The sequence below is a fragment of the Lingula anatina genome, chromosome 1 (assembly GCF_051362555.1).
Source record: "Lingula anatina isolate TDL-2025a chromosome 1, LinAna3.0, whole genome shotgun sequence".
Taxonomy (NCBI): domain Eukaryota; kingdom Metazoa; phylum Brachiopoda; class Lingulata; order Lingulida; family Lingulidae; genus Lingula; species Lingula anatina.
The window spans coordinates 50,170,237-50,191,407 of NC_141767.1; the positions used below are offsets into that span (position 1 = coordinate 50,170,237).

The 21,171-nt window shown below is 34.6% G+C and overlaps 1 protein-coding gene across 4 annotated transcripts in view; it reads left to right on the forward strand.

Moving 5' to 3' along the window:
- LOC106173153 (ankyrin repeat and sterile alpha motif domain-containing protein 1B) overlaps positions 1 to 20,916 on the forward strand; it is a 62,906-nt gene extending 41,990 nt beyond the window's left edge. For all 4 annotated transcript variants that reach the window (XM_013554171.2, XM_013554170.2, XM_013554173.2 and 1 more), the window contains 4 exons: positions 257 to 343; positions 3,429 to 3,566; positions 16,444 to 16,576; positions 19,334 to 20,916. In XM_013554171.2, the coding sequence (XP_013409625.2) occupies positions 257 to 343; positions 3,429 to 3,566; positions 16,444 to 16,572 (354 nt within the window). In that variant the 3' untranslated portion in view covers positions 16,573 to 16,576; positions 19,334 to 20,916. The remainder of the gene's footprint in view (positions 1 to 256; positions 344 to 3,428; positions 3,567 to 16,443; positions 16,577 to 19,333) is intronic.
- Positions 20,917 to 21,171: the final 255 nt, after the last annotated feature.

Here is a 21,171-nt window from a genome sequence, read left to right on the forward strand (position 1 = left end):
ATTTTGTGAGGAGTCAAAATGGTTGATAGTCGACTTGTTTTAACTTACTTTTCAGGTATATTGTCAAGTCAGTCTGTAAGGTTAGGCTGCACAAAGTCTTTAAGGTTAGGTATCAAGATTTCATGGTTTCTGTTCAGTAATATAAGAAATATGATACGAAGCTTTTGTTTAACAGACAAAGAAGTGAAAGCTAGTGGTTGGTCATATTGCAGTAAGGTTCTAGGATGATTACATGGTAATGTTTCTTTTTTTCCAGAAATCAACAGACTCCATAGCTAAAGTGCCAACCATACAATTATCCATATCCTATAAGGGAGTGAAGTTCATTGATGCCAAGTCCAGGGTATGTGATCATTGCACAGCTGTTAAAAAGAATTGCCATTTTAGAATATACAAACATTTTCCAAGATATATTATGAAGTGAACAAGGATCTTGTATTTAAAAATCATGATTTTCAGTGGGATTCACAAGTTACCCTAATCGTCTATAAAAATTGGTTTTATGAACATATAAATTTAAATATGATAAATATTAAATGCTCAGCATCACTAAATAATAGAATATTAGGATATTTGTGCACCTGTTACACCACACATTAAGCACAACGAGACAGCTAAATAATTAATTATCCTAATTAAATGTTCTGTACAAATTAGTAGAAACTATCAAAGCAGAACAAGTTAATCTTGATAGTTTAAGCATTTAACTAGGAGGTAGTTATATTGTTGAAACATTTTCTTTTTTTTCCCCTATTTTTTGGAACTCCATTCATAATTGACTTAAATCTAAATTAGTATTTTTACACAGCCCCCTTTCATAATTTTGTTGCACTTCTTGTAATTTTTCTATGATTTTTTAAAAATCCTAATGATTGTCAAGTCAAGTCACAGAATCGGGGTTTGTTAGGTTTTAATAATGGTTTATGCTTTTACAGATAAAATGAAAACCATTTTACTTTTTGTGTTCAAACTTTCAAAACTGATAAATATTGATAAAATACAGGTCTAGTTCGAAAATAAGCCTGATGGGACCATTTTTTTCCAAAAGTTATGCAATATTTTTTTTTCTTTTTATGTACAGACACAGATGTGTCTGTACATATAGCCATTACCTGCATCTGTTTAAAAAATTAGAGAAAATGCAGGCTTTGACTTTTCAGATATTGAATTTTATTACAGTTCAATTAGATCAAGGAAGTCCTTAATTAGATCAGATGTTACCCTGAGCTCCACATCTGATGCATCCCCATTTAAAAATCCCAGTATGTGTATGCCAATACTTTGACCCGCATCCAATCACTAACACCACATAACTCTCTGGATTTGGTAGTTCTGACGAAGGGCGTGATGTAGTTTTCAGACCCTCGATTGGTGTGGTAATCTTCAGTCACCTTAAGCTGAAATACAGTTATGACAAGCAGGCAGGTTTGAAATTAAAAATAAATAATAATAATAATCTGGTCCACAACTGCTCTGAATCTGGGTCTAGCTAAAGGTAAACACTTCTGTGAAAAATTTTCAATTTAATTTAACTATGTAGCTGTAAACTAGTTATCAGTTTTAAGGTTTCTGTTAGGCCCTATCATAAAAGTTTCAGGGATTGTGGTGCACATATTTTAACTAATAGTAAACATGTTATTAATGTAAGACGACCAGTATAAGATGTCCCCACAAATGACTCAAACTTAACAAATTTTCCTTGGGTAAACAGTATTTTTTTCTGACTAACCAACCTTTGGTCCAGCTTTTCTGACACTCACCATAATGATAAAAATCTGGAAAAATTAAAGTACCCTTAACCCATGGAGGGTATCAAGAGGTGGTAGATTTTTTTCCAATATTAATTCATGGCATTTACCTGCTGAAAATGATCAAAAAGTATTTCCCGCACTCAGATATGTCCAGCAAAAAGTGGTTAATGTACTTAATCTGTGTTTAAAATCTGTAAATTTGGCTCTTTAAGCATTAATCCTTAACTTTTGCAAGAAAACATGTCCAATGTCAAGATATCTATTTTGATTACCGTTTATTTATTTAGATAAATAGTTATTTAGATATTGTACCAGTACCACAAACAGTAACCGCACCATTTGGGGATTATGTTAACAATTGACCTTAAACACATAATATAGAGTGGAATAATACTAAAATTACTAAGTAGTGTGTATGTGTGTGTGTGTGTGTGTGTGTGTGTGTGTGTGTGTGTGTGTGTGAAAAATATACTGCCAACCTGAGCAATATATGCCAGAAAACCTCAAGCCTCGTGTGAGGGTGGAAGTGTACTACTATTTTAAGAGGGAAAAATACTCACATTTCACCAAAAACACCCCTAAAACTGAATATATCATGTACACTTACTTAACATCTCTAAGGAAGTATATCTGCACGTCCATGATACTGAATATCAACATTAGGACATGGGCATCAAAATTTCAACATGGTGCCGATCTTGTGAGCACGCTTTTCGCTTAGAATATGTATAGTATTTTGGAAAATGTAAGATTAAACACATACCCAAATTATCAGGAAGGGGTACACCTAACTTCACAGGGTTGGGAAAGAATGCTGCGATCCTGAACTGGCGGTTAAACAGAGGTGACATGAAGTCGTTTCTTGTGCACAAGCGTTCCACTTAGAATATGTATCGTATTTTGCTTTGTATTCATAAATTTTGTAAATGTAAAATTAAACGCATATAAAAATTATCAGTGAAGAGTACACTTAACTTCATAGAGTTGGGAAAGCATGCTGTGTGATCCTGAATCAGCAGTTAAACAGCGATGACATAAAATCATTTTTTGTGAATTACACACTAAAAAGTGGGTACTGGATATAGCTAATTTAATTAGTCTCATTTAATATTCATGTGACCAGGTCATTACATTATCAGTGGAAATCTCCACTATTTACACTAAGTGTCTGTGTCTAATCTGAATTGGGAAAAGAAACTAAATGTAACTGTAACTAATTAATTAGCATAGAGTCATGGTTTCTCTTTGTAAAAACAAAAAAGGCTTCATTTTTGTCTTCATATGTTACAGTGTCTGCAGTGGCCAAGAATTAACATTGCTTCATTTGTCTCTGTAGGTGAATGGATTCTAAAATTAATATCCCATATATTTTACCTCTTAAAAGATTATGACAAAGAACACACTTAAAAAAGAAAAACAATAGACTAACTTTGAATGTCAGAACAGATTTATTGGTCATTGGTAAGCATGGGAAGATCATCACTTACCCCAGGAAATTCCTTTTTAAGGCACTTTTCTCACCAAATTGAAGTTTTTATCCCTTAAACTACTTGTATCTCATTAAGAACTTGTGGCGTATGACTGCCTAAAGTTAGCTTAAACCAAGTTTGCCACATTAGCAAACATGGTATAATTTGTGACTTTTATGAGAGCAGTTGATTATTCTCTTTATTTCAGAAAGTAATTTGCGAACATGAAGTGAGCAACATCTTCTGTGCCTGTCAGGATGCAGACAACCTCAACTATTTTGCCTACATCACCAAGGACCTTCAGGCGGGGAAACACTACTGTCATGTCTTCAGTGTGGGAAGTACCGTATGTATACACAGCTTGATAAAGCTGCCATTTTTCTTATACAATTGCTTGATATTAGATAAATGTTATTTGAAAAAACAGATGTTAAAGATTACTGTAACATTGGTTTTATGTTTAAAGATGCATTGCGGTTATATGGCTAATACAAAGACTGTAAAATGAGCCAAATAGAGAGTCACGGTATACTTATTGTGATTTTACAGAAATATGTCGTAGAAGTATTGATGTTAAATATTTTGAAAGAAGTTCTTATATATTGTTCATAATTGTTGTTAGATTGTTTATGTTAAGTAATGTGTTTTAGTGATAATGATCATATCACTTACTTTGGAACATTAATATGTCCACAAGTCACTGGAAGTTGGTCAATCACAGGTCAACCAAATTCCAACAACTTGTAGGCATTCAAACTGATGATGTTCTTGTGGCAAGAGTGAAAGTTAGCTGTTTGGTTAACTTTTTTGTTCTAAAATAAGTTATTACAGGGATGAAATATTTTCATCTATTGGCAGATTTCCCACTTTTGGGAGCCAAAAATATCATAAGGCCCCTGGACCCCACGATATATTTTCCAACTTTTTAGCTAAATGGCATTTTCATCCTTGTTATCATTATCACTTAAAAACCTCTCTGAAATTTAATAAATATAGTTTTCATTTGTTCATCTTTTATAACAACACAGCTAAATGATGCAGACATACTGCCATTATACAGGATATTCTCAGAGTCTTTGTACACACAAGTCAGAAACCTGTATTAAAGATGTGTAGAGACCTTTTGAATACCCTGTATATTAGCATTGGGTACAGTTACACCAGAAAGTGTTGGTCAGGTTGGATTACAGCAAAGTATATATCAGTTTATTTCTTTAGGCTATGATATGGAAGAAAACCTGAGACTGAGGTGGATGTTTAACTGGTACCAGGTTGATGCAGATAGTTCTCACAGATATATGCTTTCCAGAATTCATCAGATTTTGCTGGCAGCCAGATTCTGAGATTCTAGATCATTTTCTTATTACAGATTTCATTGTTGTCTAACAGGTTTCATTTTTCATGTTTCATTTGGAAAGTCAGTAGCATGTGTGCTTGAATGTTCCAGTGATGTCACAGTGAACTTCTCTGAAAGGCACTGTGAATCCCAGCAACTGACTCTTTGTTGAACTTGTGAAATGTACTTGTAGGTTGAAATTAAACAAAATGTTGAATTAAGGAAACACAGTTAATACTCATTTTAAAAAAATGCTCCACTGAATTATCAAGCCTTACAGATTAGCGAGTATAGGTATTAATTGTAAAGTAGTTCCTAATGTTTTTGTCCACAGCTAGTCATGCCAAAGATGACCAGTAGTACCTACAATGCCTTTTTTATGATGTTGGTGAAGATTTATGGGAGAGGGGGGGGGGTCACGTTGGAGCCACCAACCTATGATTACTATATGTTCAGTTGCCAGTATTGAGTATAAGCATTACTTACTACTACCCTGCTATTTTCTTGAACTAGTATACTGAACATTGAGATGAATGACGGTATAACTGGTTTTACCAATTCACTTCACCTTTTCCCTAACAAGAAAAATAAATACATAAATGTAAGTTGAAATGCTAAGCTACAAAAAATTAATCTTTTTCAATCTATTTGGTTTTGGAGATCAAATAAGTCTGGTTTCTATTGAATGATTTTATTGACTGATCACAGACAAGCTGTACTGCTAAGACCTAAACCATTATCAACTAAATGTTGTATCACACTGAGAGAACAAATCTGGGAGCTCAGACCATTAACCCTCCTGTGATAGATTTTCTGTTTCCATAAAGTCTTTGTAAAAATTGCACTTATATTTTTTCTGTCAATTTATAGATTCGCTGATACCTTTCCTCAGTAGAAGAAATGGATTTCTCTGAAAATCCATCAAAAGAACCTTTTCCAAGTCGTATATAAAAGTTCTGGCAATCTAGCAATTTCACCTATATAACCTTATATATGCATGCTTAAATAGCAGTCGTTTTGTATTTGAATTATATCAGTTTTATATCAATTTCCCCATAATTTTCTTAGTTTGAATATTCCTTATAACAGAGTATGCCCGACTCTGCTGTCAGACACCTCACTGCTTTATAACCACAATACCCAGCTCAATGTATTCACTATACAACTCTGTACACATTTTAGGTCAAGACAGCTGCTGGTGAATACATATCTCCATGGTCATAGCAATGTTGGGAGTATAGTCTTTAACTTCCTTTTTTTTTTCTTTTGTGTGTCATTTTTCTTTTTTGTTCTTTTCTCTTTTAAGGTTTTTCCACCTCTGTATTATCTACACTTTCTACTGTGTTGCTGTACCTATCCATCCAGAATACCAGCAGATCTCACACCATTTCTGCCCTGTCTGTATATGTTGCTTTGTTCACTAAGATAATTATTCCTTTCCACCATTGTTCAGTTTAGATAGATACTAGCTATTCGTCAATTGATTACACAAAAGAATCAATATTTATCCTCTATTTAAACGTATTTCCTTGGCATGTCTTAATTTGTAAATTTCCCCATTCAAGAGAATTCTGTCGATGTCTTTGAACTTCCACCTTGACTTTGCTGTCTTATAAAGTGCTTTTATATTTAACAATCTTTCTTAATTATCAGGTGACAACTGTTCTAAAACATTAATTGTATGTACTCAGAAAATACTTAGAAATTTTTCATAGAAAGTCAAAAGCTGAAAATGAACACTTTTTGTGGCTCTGTAGTATTTATCTGTACCTGTCCTGTTAGACCATATGTACTGTGATCAGCCTGTTGAGATGACAATTAAAACATGGAAATAATGTGAACTTGCCTATAAATAAAGAATATTTTTGTGCCCAAAGTGCAGATAAAAAAAGGAAAAGGTTAAGGAAAAATTTAGGTCAGCTGAGGTGAACCAACATGTGAATAAAATACCTTCAGCATCTTTTAACAAGTCTGTATTAATGTAAACCAGTGTCAGACTTGATCAAATAATTATGTAAGGTTCAGTAACTTGTGAAAACAGTCAGGAAGGACTTGTTTTGGCCTATCACCAAAACCCTTTTATAATGCAGACATATTTTATGCATTATTTCATTGGTAGGTTTCTTAGTCAATTTAAAGGATGCATCGATCGCAATGTTGGTGCAAAAACAGTAAATGCCCTTGGCAATTTTTTGTGGTGCATTTCACAAATGATGCAACTCACTCAAGTGTTTCGTTAATTCCTTAATTGTTCCCTATGTGTTTGACTTCAGTTTGCAGCTTGCTGTTGAAATGTGAAGATCAGAGGCTCTATTGTAGCTAATAGGATGAGCAGATAGAGAGATGTTATCAGTTTGACAATGGGTTTAATGTGGATTTCCACCTTGCCTCGAAAAAAATTTAATCGACTTTGTTACTTGGAACAAATTTATGTTTCACATTTGAAAAAATCGAATTCGAATTATTCGAGATTTCCAGTCTTCATTTCGATGCGGTAAGTTGCTTATAAAATTTTTAAGATGTTGAAAATATCTCTTATGCAAGGTGACTCGATTAATAATCTGGATGCTAGTGTTCCTTATGTCCCTACAAGCATGCGTCAAAACAATTTGTCAGCTTGGATCAAGTGTGGCGGCCATCTTTAAAACGATGGCGCTAGTGTTCTTGCATGGCCGTCTGGGTCACGCTTAGTGCCACGTCAAGTAAGTGCATTAGCATATGCCAGACGCGGGTCAAATAGTTGATTGAAAGGTTATGGATTTAATCTAAGGCGGCTTGCTTTAATGTATGATCGTTTCAAATTTTTGTCCAATCAGATAGCTTTTTCTATTTTTCTTGTCACGGTGTCAGAAGCTCCCTGTTGACTTAAGCCTGTGCAATAGAAAGTGTGGATCTGTACTATTTATTCAGAAAGGACATGTTCTTTATTAATCATTGCGTTAAGAAAGCCTTTTTTCGCTGCAGGAGATCGTATATGAAGAAATCAGATCACCGTATTTTAAGGAAATTATTGCGATGGACAATAGCATTTTATTTGCCTTTTTGAGCTTGTCATATCACTGCCGTCACTTTTACCAGTCAGATCTTTGTCTCTCTAATCCTTCATAATTGAGTGATTGAGACATCTATAAATATTGTACTGTCCAGGGCAGATGGGGTCATGTCAATTGACGACACATGTCAATATGGCCGTTTTAATCTCAATGTTTATGGAAGCCTTTAGTACACCATTGCAAGATCAAAAGCAATGGGCGTCAATGTGAGGTGCGGTACCATGGTCATTCAGAAAAATTAAATAACAGGTCAGATTAAGGGCAGCTAGTACAGATTAAGTCGCCTATTTCTTTTACTTGGGTCACATCCGCTGAGGGGCGCTCTTGTCGCATCATCACTGTTCATAGCGATCGATCTTGCATCAAATTTAGAAAAACTTTAGATAGCAATAAAGCAAATTTTATTTTAGTCTAACCATATGGGAATAGGGATTTGTCAGAGTACATCTCAGGATTATGATTGAGGAGTGATTGTGTATGAGGTTAAAAAAGTACTCCAGGGCAGATTTGGGTGTTCATTAGAGCAGTAAGGGGCGGATTAACTCACCAGAAGGGAAGGGTTCTTCAGGCCCAGTGCAAATAAAAATTATGTGCATTGTACCAGTGCTAAATGTCTGTCAGGTTCAGGAAATTGTTTTTGTGAGGTAGCGAGTATTTTTTTTCCACAAAACGACGATAGCGCGGACTGATCGATCGCAGTAGAGTTTAATTGGTCATTACAGAAGGGTTCAAATATAATGAAATATTAGGTCTCCAATTTGAACTAAGTTGTTATTGATGGTTAAACCATTTGAAGAATTTGGGCCAGATCATTGGAAAAAAAAATGTCAGACCAATGGGCTCATCCAGTAGCCATTTTGTATGTCCGCCATCTTGGCTCTACTGGGGTCTTGAGCTAGTGATTGGTTAGGTAATCTGAGCGGTCAGGGGGTCAGCTTCACAATAAGTGTAATTTGTGCATGTGAAATGAAAACAGAACTGTGTTTATATCACACTTGATCTTGAATCTTTCCCTAACAAAAGACTGGTGTATGATGCATTTTTATGAAAGATTTACACAAATATTTGCTTTTGCTGTTGAGGCTAGTAGGTTTTTGTGGAATGGAAGAATCTTTACTTTACTTCCCATCTATTGAGAAAAAATGCAATGTCAGCTTGGAGGTCATAGATTTTTTCTTATAGGATTTTGGAAAAATTCCTAAATAAAATATGTCACAATGATCTCATTGTGTGCAATTTGCTATTTGTAACTGTCGTATCTTGAAGAATATTCAGTATATCATATTATCTTGTTAATTCCACGTTTAAGATTATCCCATTTTTTTTAAAACGTAACTTTCATAGTTTGTTTAGAAATGACAAATTTAAGAAAAAATAATCACGTTCTTTCATATTATACAACTAGGTCAGTGTTTGCAAAATTGGCCTCGAGCTGAAAAATACCAGGTTCGTTGGCCGTTAAGTCTCATTGTCTTAGAAAATTCCACAAGATGGCGATGTGAATAGGTGGAGGTCAAGAGTGAAACATGGTCCACATCAAAGTCTTCAGTTAAAAGCCGCATTGTTAGTCACCATCTTTTTTTTTTCCACATTTCAACTAAATAACCTTTCAAAAATGGAGTTCATCTAGTTGAAGTACCCAGTATGTAGAACATGCATTCATCCTGTTGTAATCACGCTAACAAGAAAGATGCTTAAAGCGTGCAGCTTGCCTGAGCATTACAAATTTGTACGCTTACAGTTTTAATTTTGTTAGGGTGGTATATTCAACATCTGTTGATGTTAGTGTTAAGGAAATGTCGCATCAGATCATAAGCCTCAGTGGACATGGGACATGGCTTGTACCAATTGACATTACAGTACAGGATGCACTTACAACATTGCACACAAGAGTCTGCAGTCCCTGCAGGGGGAGATTATAGGGGGTCCTCAATGGCTGACACATGACCCTCACTCTCTTCAAATAACTCAATATCAACTTGTTTTGTTCAGTGAAAACCTTTTGGCAATTTTTTTATACTTTCGCACTCACCCTTGTATAGTCCACTTTGCTAGAATTATTTGTGTCCGTGATCAAGATCTGGTCTACCTGTTAGATAATTTTATTTGATTTTTAATTAATTTAGGGAAGTATGGCTTGTTACTGTTAAATTTTTATGAAGTATTTTAAGATGTAAAGTAGTGAAAGGAAAATTAAGAAGAAGAAGAACCTGAACGTTCCATGATTCCATGCAGTTATCATATACATGAAACTTCTTAGTCTTGTAAGATTGCCAATAATAACATTATGATTCATATATTTAGAGTGCTTCCTACCTAAACTACGAGTATATACTATGTAGAAATAATCTGACTGGTCTGGTGGTCAGTCTAATCCCTGTCTGGACAATTAATCCTCTGTTTGTTGTGATCATTGTGGTTCATTGATTTCTAGAGTACTAAGTGAGCCAATAAGGTAATGGGATTGTGGTGGGTCATCCATTGGCTATTACACTTAGGGACAGCTTAAATGGTGGACCAGAGCATGGACAGTACTTGTAGTAATGAAAAAATCTCCAGGTATATAACAGCTTTAAACTGAGGAGATTACTTCGGTTAAAGAGATCTCATTCAAGTACTTCAGAGACCACTGCCTGGCTGGATGCCCATGTGAACCAGGTGCTCTAGTGCTAGAAAATATTACTTGAAGATAAATAGATCCTTTTCAGTTGATATAATAAATATGTAGAAGAAATAGCTTTTGGTAGATATTATTTTAATTTTTAAGTTTTTATTGTAACTTTAAATCAAATAGCAGGGGGAAGGAAAAAAGTAGCAAAACAAAAGAAAAAACATGCAGATGTTTATATGAACAAGATGGTTTAACATGAATGGACTCAACTATATCTTGTATGTTGTTTATCTTTTCACATGCGTAAACTTCAGCAAAAGCAGGGCCTCTCCACAATGAGTGTCAGTGTCACTTGTCCCCTAGCTGTGTGGGGGTCTAGCAGTGGCATGGAGGTGCTTGCAATTTGTTCTCAGAATAAAAACCCTCATCAAAATGTTCACTGAACTTTGCATCTGCTCCTTTATCGACACCTTTCTCTTCCCTGGACAACAGAAGGAATTCTAATTTCTCATTGCCTTTTTGATTGTAGATTGAATTTGTTTAACCCTTGTTCAGCTCCTGTTGGCCTGGGGCAGTGGTTGTTTTAAAAAAGAGAGGTGCCCAGGTATTTTCTGTGTGTTACCAAGCTCGTTTAATTGAGTAATGTCACTAGGTCTCCTGTCCATTGAGACACAGGATTTGGTGTGTGTTGAAACCTTGGTTTTTTAGGTTCAGTACCATAACAATAATATTTGAGGTTCTTTGCTTGATATTTGTAGAGTTCAACCACAGAATTGTATTTTATGTGTGCTTGGGCAGTGATCCAGGAAAGTTGTTTATTCTTCATAAAAGTATTTTAAATGCTGACAGAAAAGAAGTGTGAAATGTGGGTATTTGAGGTGGAGAGTGCTGTATTTGTCAACACTGACTGGGTACTACTGTATCTTTATTAAGATCAGTAAGTAGCTTACCAGTAGTATACAGTATTGGTATATTTTGAATTTTCATCCAAGAGAAATCTGCTAAACATTACTGTGCATTTTCCAATTTTTTTTTTTTTTTTTTCAAAATTGAAAAAAAAGTACAATGATAATAATCAAGTACTTCCCTTAAATTTATTGGGTAAAAAAGACAATGCAAAGAAATGAAAATTGCATGCATCTGACTTTTGTGAGATGTAATTTTCATCTTTAGTGCATTTTTCACCGCCGTGCTGGCGCATGTTCACGTGACTACCGTGCAAAGACATACAATTAAATATAATGACGTACAAGCTGCATAGGATCAGGGGTCATCAGTGCTGCTGCATCCTTGCATATTTAATCTGCGCTTGCCAGATTGACAGTTAAATTGTCAGTTAATCCTCTTGGTTTACCAAGTCTCAGTGAGGATTTTTCTTAATAGTACCTGATTTTTGTTCTGATCAGATAAAAGGGGTCTTCATTAAGTAGTGCCGCTGGCATGAACTCTACGACAATAAATCTTGTAATGAAATTTTCTCAATTTTTTACCGAATAACCCAGATAATCTCACTAAGGCACTTAAAACGAACAATTAACATACTTTAATTTTTATGTGTAATGCATGCCAGCTGTCAAGCCTTGATCATCCTTTTTTAAAAAACACTACAGCACATATTATCACTGTGATGCACATTTTTATTTCACAATTGCTGATATTTGCCAGAAATGTTAAAGACTTCAGTAGCAGAGTAATGTTGAAGGAATAAAATGGTAAATTTATTTTTTTTTCCATTTTTTATTTTATTTGTTTATTTATTTATTTTTTATTTTATTATTATTATTATTTTTTATTATTATTATTATTTTTTTTTATTTTATTTTTTTTTTTGCAAAATTTCTGCTCAAATGATTTAATAGGTAAAATGTAAATTATTTTTTCCACTTGTTGAAAAACAGCTCAAAATGTGTCAATTAAAACAGAGTTAATGATTAAATTGTATGCCATGGTGTATGTTCAGACATATCCCTGAAATGAAAAAAATGTACTTAATTAGCAAATGTCCCTTTAAAATTGTTTTTGTTGCAAGCAGTGAGTGAGTGGTGTCCATATTGCTTGTCCCCATGATGTGATTAAGCCAGCTATTACAGCCAACAGCATGGTTGCATGAATAGCACCAATTGCTGAATATTCTTTGCAGCAAATTGTATGAATAAACAAGTTATGGATCAATAATTGTATGAATGCTTCAACCTGCGCAACCTATTTACTGTTCTTGCAGGTCTTTGCCGCATTGCCTGATGTCTATTGTTGACTTCAAAGTTCAGAGAAATGAATGTCATCACCCAAGGAAATTATACCACATTCTGGCATAACACATTGCAGTTATGTTTCAAGAAATAATTGATGACAACCTTTAAATCAAACTGTCCTCAGGTTCCCTCGGGTTGTTTAATAATGTACAGTAATTGCAAGATTGAAGTGTTACAATTAGTTGTATTTCTGTTAATAATTTTGTTGTCGTTCCATCACTTCGTTGATATTTTCATGGTGGGTGAATTCTTCTAATAGCAGGTGCAGGTCATTGGGTAAACTCATGTCACATGACCCTCAATTATTGAATCAAGCCTACATAGCCATGCTTGAGTGGATGGCATCGTGAAACTTAGTATTGATCTTTGTGTACTGGTTAAAAGTGAACCATGTCAAGCATGAATTTTCCCTTTAACATGAGCAACACATCAATGAAAAAAGTACAATTGAAATTCTTTGCAGTGATAGTGTCAAGCTAAACATATTTGTAGAAGCTTACGAAACATGGAAGGGAGTTGACTCCATCTTTCATTAAGCCATGAATAGCAACGAGAATGTGCTTCTGCATTTAATTGAAACCAGTGAAACATCAAAGTCGCAGATTTATGTTGTTTTTTTATCTAATTGAACACTTTTTATTTGGCTTCTTTCCTGTCAGCACTTTGGGAAAAGAAAAGATCTTTTTTCTCATCACCTGGAATAAATAGATGTAATTAAGAGAAAGCTTTGCTTGAGAAAATGACTCAAATGGTAGTCCTGGGGCTATTTGGTCAACCAACACACACCCCTAAGATGTGGCAGGGCAGCTCCATTGTGTAAGCCTCCTGATGCCTACCCCTGTGACTGCAGCACAGAGGTGGAGACCCAAGGGTCAGTGAGAACTAATATTTGCTGATAGCTGAACAAGGCCTGTTTACAGTGCTGTGTATACTGTCCCATCTTTGGCTGTCACACATGGATAGCACGTCTATTGTCTTGGGCTCAATCTCTTGGGGCAGTTTACTTTGATGGGTGCAAACTTTTACGGTGTGTGGTATCTTGGGGGTGGGGACTGAGACCGGTAATGTAGAAACATTGACATCATCTTTTCTCTGATGATTTCAAGTTCAGAAGAAAGGGTATTGGTTCCCTCACCTCTGTGTTGACTGTTTGACTGGGGGGTGCTCAATGTTAATGACATTACTGCTGATTGGTATTTCAGTAATGAAAAAAGTGATTGGTTGGCTGGTTTGAAATGTGAATGTGAGTTTTAGCTCATTTACTGTAACCAATGGAAATTTTTCCTTTTGTCAATATTTTATGTAACCAATGAAAAACTTTGTCTGTGTCGATTTGTCTGCTCCTCTACAGGAAAATGCTGACCCAAGAATATTATTTCAGAGAAGGCCCCTTCATTATTCTGTTTTATGTTTTGAAACTCACTTAACAAATTAATGGATACCTTGCCCCTATTCTTTCCTTTAATTTATTTCTATGATAGATCTGAAATCTGGAGGGCAAGTAGGCTAAAGTGCCCTGGAACTCAAAATTAACTGTAGCTCATTAATCTCTTTCTTTACATTGCATACTAATTGACTAAGGTGTTGTCAATTCATTCTGGGCTAGCACCCTTTTACAAATATGTGTTATTAATGGTAAATGTATTTTGTTAAAACATTCTATTATTCAAAACCAGTCTTATTTCTTGCTCAATTGATTTATCAAAAACCAGATCATGGGGAGGCAATTTAAATCAATCTCTAACAAGGGCATCTTTGTGCTTTTGTTTATATAGGTGTGGTATCCATTGATTACATTACACAGTTGAAGAATGCTACATTTAAGTGAACAACAGACTTTTTAATAACACACACACACACGTCACAATTTTTAAAAAATCAAAATGGCCTCCAATGCCATTTAATTAAGGAGAGTAAAATAAACACGACATTGCAGTGCTGTCTAAAAGGTTTACCTGAAAGGATAACAACTGTTCATTTTCACCAAAAATGGATTTTCCTGGCCTAAACGATAATTTTCACATACTTACCAATAGTGAAGTTAGTCAATGGTTATTAAAAAAAGGTTTGGTTTTTGTAATAATCTCTGAAGAAAATACTACAGAGGGAAGCCATCTATGAAGGTCACATGGTCCGATGGCAAACACAGATTCCAGAATGATTGTGATAACTGCTATTTTCGTGATAGAATAGAATTTAAAATATGGGTTGTTTACAATGTATTTATTATAAAATATGAGTCTCATACAGTTGTTACCCTTTTGATTCTTTGTCAGAATGTATTTTTCAAGGCTCAATGACACAGTAAGATTTAAAAAGTACATCAAACTTTTGAATGGCCATTATGGTTCCCCAAAAGTGATTCTCTTTTTGGCAGATGTAATTTTGAACTGGTAATACAGTATTATCAGACCCATTTCATGCAAGTCATGCACGGACTTACAATAGCAAGATAGTGCAATTGAAATTTTATAGATAGCTCCTCTGGAATGTAAAATAAAAAAAGAGAGAAATCGGTTTATTATGTATAATCATTGGATTATTTGAAGCTGTGAGTAGTTTCTTTATGTCAAATTTTGAATCCTCAGTGTGCTCTGATTGCCATAACAATGTATTACGGTAAAAGAGGGATTTCCATTGAATAACCATTATGTGAGTCATGTGACTGAGTCTTTTGCATAAGATCTTATTTGCCTGTCTTGCAGAAAACCAAAATTGTGTACTTACTTGTCCAGGGAAAGGTCCCAAGGGCAACATGTGTATTTGGGACAGGTTGAAGTTTTATCTTTTAAATATAAACTGGTCCATTAGACCAGTTTTACCACCAAATATGAAATCCCCATGAAATTGATTGAAAGCTTTTTTAGAAACACAAAGCATAATGCCAGAATTTGTTGTAATAAATGTGTATTGATCTCAAATTAAAAGCAAAGTTTGTCAATAACTTTGTACTTAGTTCATACACCAGTTGCACAGAAAATATTGGTTTATGTATTTCTTATGTGAACCGTATCCGTTTGGGTTCTGTACCAAAGAAGCCATCATGGTACATCTGCAAGAAATCACAGATTAAAGGCAATATTGATGTCAAATGTGAATTACAGAAAGAACGAGCCACTCAAATTCCAATTACGAAAAATGTGTAGATACTTAGCACACAATTACATACAATATTGTCCTTTCAGAAGAAGACATGAGTGATAAATTTTTTTAATATCAACAAATGGCATTACTTTATTTTCGAAATTGTTGAGAGATTTGATCTGTTGCACCCAAAGAAAGATTGAAGATTCCACATTATGAATTGGTGAAATAACACTGTACAAAGACTGATTTCACTGCCCTGCCCACCCACTGTGACCATTGTTAAGCATTGAGATTTTAAAAAAAACACTGTGCAAACACCCATTCTGCAAAAATTACAATTGTTTAAGTCTTAATTTTTTAACAAATTCCTGTTTTTAGCTGAAACATTACCCATGAAGATAAAGCCTGCTGCCAGAGCCCAGAACATTTGACAGATTATAACAACAAGAAGTGGAATAGATACTTATGATTATTTCAAATCTTCGATAAAATCCTGCAGAATTTGCACATAAAATTTATTTGATACTCAAAATGTCTTCTTAGGTATTAAAACCATTTTACTTTTCAGAAATATTTTGTATCTTACAGACCTTCCTTTTTTCTCTTAGATTTGTTTTGTCTTTTTATGTACAAGTTTACAATTGATCCAGATGTTTACTTAGTATTTTGTAGCTTTTTAACACAAAATGCTCATTTGAGCATACGAGCGTCCTGTTGAGGCCTTTGGGGTGTTATTCCTATTGATTCCTTTCAGTCCTATTTCGTCCTGTACGAAAAAAACAAGTAGCCATATTGGAACCTACTCGCAGATGAGATGTGAGGACTTGTGAGCTGTCAGGTAGGACACTATCTCTTATCTATTTTTAATTGTCGATTTCTTTCAGGAGTTAGGAACAGAAATTATCTTGACCTTGGGTGAAGCATTTGAAGTAGCATATCAAGTGGCAATGAAGGAAAAGGCCGAAGAATCTGCTGCCCAATTCGAAGAAGGGTTGTGGATAGGATCCCAGTAGGAACGTAAGTATATAGTCTTCATTTAGTTGGTATGCTAATGTCAGATAAATTATGTTCAAGGTTTAAGATATAGTACCATAGGTTACAAGGTAGTGTGATTTCAAATTCTTGAAACAAAAGCAAAAATCCAGGAAAGTCTGAATTCTTTTTGATGTTTGAGTCTTTTTTTTTTCTGATATTGTTAAGAAAGTAAAAAGTATAACAAAATGCCAAAATTGACAAAAACACTTAAACCGTATCAGTTGTGCGGCATGCAAATCGTTGGATTAAATTTCTTTAGTCTCTTTATGCCGATCGATAAAACTGCGACGAGTTGTACGTGACTGTCTGGATCTGTAACTGTACCTGATGACGCTTTAGACAAAAATCTTTATCCTGGACAAATGATTATATTTATGCAAATTCAGTATTTCATCATCAAAAGATATGAATTGCCGTAAAGAATAATTTACACTTATTCGCCACTCTTATAAACAGCTTTGTTTCAAATTAGCTCAGTCTTCCATTGTGAGATAATAAACAATCTCATATTGTTTAAGTTTATCCCATCGTTCCATTTCCAGCGGCAATTCAAAGTCAAGGCGCAGTTTTTTTGTATGTATTTAAGTCTGAAGAGATCTAACAATTTAACCTTTTTTCTACTTCAAAGGCTGCCAGATCTAGTTTTTTTTTTCTTCTTCTTCATTTACGCAAAACCTTTCTCTCAGTGGGCGTACATTGCACGAAGCGCAATGAGTCGAACCTCTGCAGATGGTACGTTGATTGGTAGCAGAAGGTCCTTTAAAAAGAAATTGCAATCATCCATTCTTAATCAGATAATGAGAAGGTTCTGCAGAACGATGTTCTTATCAGAAACGTCATGCGGTTTTCGTTCAACAAAAAGGTTACATTTACTAAAAAACATGAAAATCTCCCCTGCAGGCCAACCTTTTTGCAGCTGAATTAATTATTGATTGGGTAATGCTTTTATAAGTTATAAATTGAGTCATTTGTGAAGTGACAAATGATATATGACTTAACAAGTTCAGTTTGGCTGCCATCTTTCCAGCTGCAAATCACAGCAGTGCCTTTCGTAGGTCTAGGGTTCTTTGTTTGCCCTACTTTTGTGACCTAGAGTTTGAACCCTGAATAAAAACTCGCAAAATAACCTATTCTGATTTTGATAAAGATCTCTTTCAGCTCAGCGTTGTCAACATTTCGCATGCAAATATGTTATGTCTTTGTTATGTAAAACTGCCCAACCTGCTGAGAAGTATTTCAAAATGGTGGCCCTCACCTTCCTGCACAACTACAGTGGGTCACTTTAATTTTGCTGTCAGAAAATCCTTGCAATATAGATGAAATGAATAGGATTCTAACTGATTGAATTCATGCAATTTTTATTCTTGTAAGGCAATTTGGTAAACATTCTCTCTCTATTTTTTTCACGTATTTGAACGTAATCTTTAGATTAATTGGACTGGATTACACAAGATAACAAGTTATTGTGCAAGAGTAATCCTTCTCTAAGGGGATCTTCCATCGAAATATTTCAAGCTATAAGATTTTAAAACGTAACACCACCATTTTTTGTTTAAAAATAATTCTTCGATGAAAGAAATTGGCAGGAGAACGAGCGCTAATATACGAAAAAGCACTTTCAATTTATCTTTTATCTTCATCAGCTTCGTGAAACCTTGTTGGTATTTTTATGTTGGTAGTCTTCAAAATAGAAGCTAAAAAAATGTCCAATATGGCGGACTGAAAAGCGCTGTAGATGCTGATCATTGCTCCAGTTCACAACTTCGTGCCGTGTGTTACAGAAAAAAAGGCTTGACATTTAGACACAGCAAATATTTAATCTCAGCATCAAAAATGTTTGCATGTGCTCATTATGATCGCTACCAATCGATAGCGCTGTCATCAAGCACATGGGATGGAATTTAGACTGACTGCTGTTCAACGTAATATGATGCAGTGTGAATAAGAAGGCACAGCGGTTGCCCCAAGTTCTTTTTCCACTACGCAAGTTTCTTTTATCTTCCAGTGAATGTTAGGGCAGAAAGATAATGACAAATCAGTATTATGCCTTCATGCCCCCAAGCTCTATCCTGTTATCACATCTGCTTTTTAATGATTCAGGATAATCAAATCTTGCCTTGGAGCCTATGTTGTGTCTAATTTTTTTTAGACATTTTTTTTCGTCTAATTATAAATCCACAAGTTATAAGCATAGGTTATAGCATTTTCATAAAAATGTCATCGTAAATAATCGCACGATAAATTTATACTAATTTCCTCTATTTTGCCTACAGGTTTAATTTTCAATGAGGCCTTGTAAAAAAACTTTTCAGTGGTTTGATAAGTCTTTAGTATGTGCTTAGACAAAACAATGTATTTAAAAATTGACATGGTTTTAAGGTGAACCGCCATTTTGGTTATTTAGTATGCATGCATGGGTCACAGCTGCAGTGATGTTAACCCAGCATGTGCCCACAGCCTCCATGTCTAATCCTTTTCTATGATTTGGAGAAACCTCTTTATACAGTCTTTCATTTGTAAATAAAGAATGGATTTTTGTGGTTTGCTGTTTAGACGGGGCATAATTTATATGGTATCTTCAGTCTTGTGCCCACAGTAATAGGTTGAAGACGTAATTGAGCTTTTAGGAACATGACAATTTATTTCAATATTTCTCACAAACTAATGGATTTGTATAATTCCAATTAAATATTTGAGCATAAATTATACATAACTGAATTATGTTTCCCTTATTTTTAGTGACAGGAAAGTCTGATCACAGTACACTTGAAATCGTCACCTCCAGCTGTCAACATTGTGTGAGGGGGTTACCAAGGACAGGACGCCATTTTGATATCCACCAAGTATTGTCATGATCATTGAATAATGTACCCAGAAGCTGGCTTTACATATATTAATCATCCCATGGTCAACATGGGGCCTTGAATCTAGTTATTAGAATGGTGGGCCCTGCTCACCTCCTGAGGTCATTAGATCATCCTCATCATATCCATCGAGGAGGAGAAGATTATATGCTAATAATGATGAATAAAGTTCACCCTATCCTTTGTCACTCCATTCTGTGCAGGGAAAACCAAAGCAGCTTAGTCTTCCTGTTACTTTTTTACTGTCAGTTTTGCTTCTCTTATATTTGTGGAACAAGCTAAATATTTTATCATTGTAAAAAACATTAATTGAATTGTATGTCAACACATGTGGTGCCATGGTTTCCAGCCTCTGTCTGCTGCATACATGTAATCAAAATGTTTTGGACTCTTTTTGAAGAGAACTAGTGAATGATGGCTAATATTTTACAGCTTGGTGCTTGCTACTCCTAATTTTTTGTGATGTCATTTAGATATTGCATGCCCCAGTAAGAATTAATTTTTGAAAATGATACATCCAACAATGCTAGTTCTGGAAGCAATTGTAATTGGTTCTGTTTTGCAAGAGCATTAATGGACGAGAGACTGCTTTGTCTGTAGAAGCAGAATTTGAAGTATCATCTCGGCTTTCATGTTGTCACATGTTTTCATGCCTGGGTGACTAGACATGCAACCATTGACTATGGGTTGAAAGGTTTCAGCAGAATTTAATCAGATGCAAGTATTGAATCCCAAGAACTGTATGTTTTGATGATATCAAAGTCAATATGGTAGTGTCACTCACTGACAGACAATGGCTAGATTGTTTTTTATCTTCTCAAATAGAAAGATTTGTGACTTAGAACCTGCTATGCTATTCCAAACACAACTGATAGTATTGTTTTGTAAGTTACATGTATGAATTGGGTCTTCTGTAAACAAATCCTCTGGTGCCCTTATGTGACCCAAAAACACCAGACACCTTCACACCTGATGAAGTGAAAACAATTCTGGAACTGGTTAATTTTTATCTGTTAGAACTAATTGGCAGATTTTCACCTGGGCTGAACTGAGAAAGATGATCTGTTGGGTGTAAATATATTGCTACCACTTAAGATTGGTATATCTCTCCGATTTAGATAGTATTATATGTTAAAATATTTACAGCCATTTTTATTGTAACAATATTTTGATTAATGAGTTCATTTCTGTTAATAATCTTGTAAATATTTCATCTGTAAAGAATTGAAGGTGCACTAATTGAATTGAAAAAGAAATATTTATGTAAAACATTTATCAAGTGCTGTTACTGCTCCGCAGAGTATGTGTTAATGACCATGTTTAAATGATTCGCATCGTTTATACTGTAATGTTTTTATTGACTATGTACAACATGATAAGTATCAGAACAAGATATAATATATGAAGTAACTATTGTAAATAGAATGATCAATAAATATGAATGAGACTACTGCATAATTCTTATATCTCCCTGTTTTGAAATTGGCTGAAGTGTGGAGAAAAAGCAATTTTAAGGATTATTTTTATTATCATTATCAAATATGCTGGACTTTCTATATGACGATGTCACAGTTTCAGAAATATCAGTTTTCAAAACATTTTGATGATTTTCAACAAAAGATACAGATTAGTAAAATGTGATTTATTTGACCTAACATTTGTTTAGCTCTTTCATCAAATTGATAGTCAACATAAGGGGAAAGAATTTGGCAT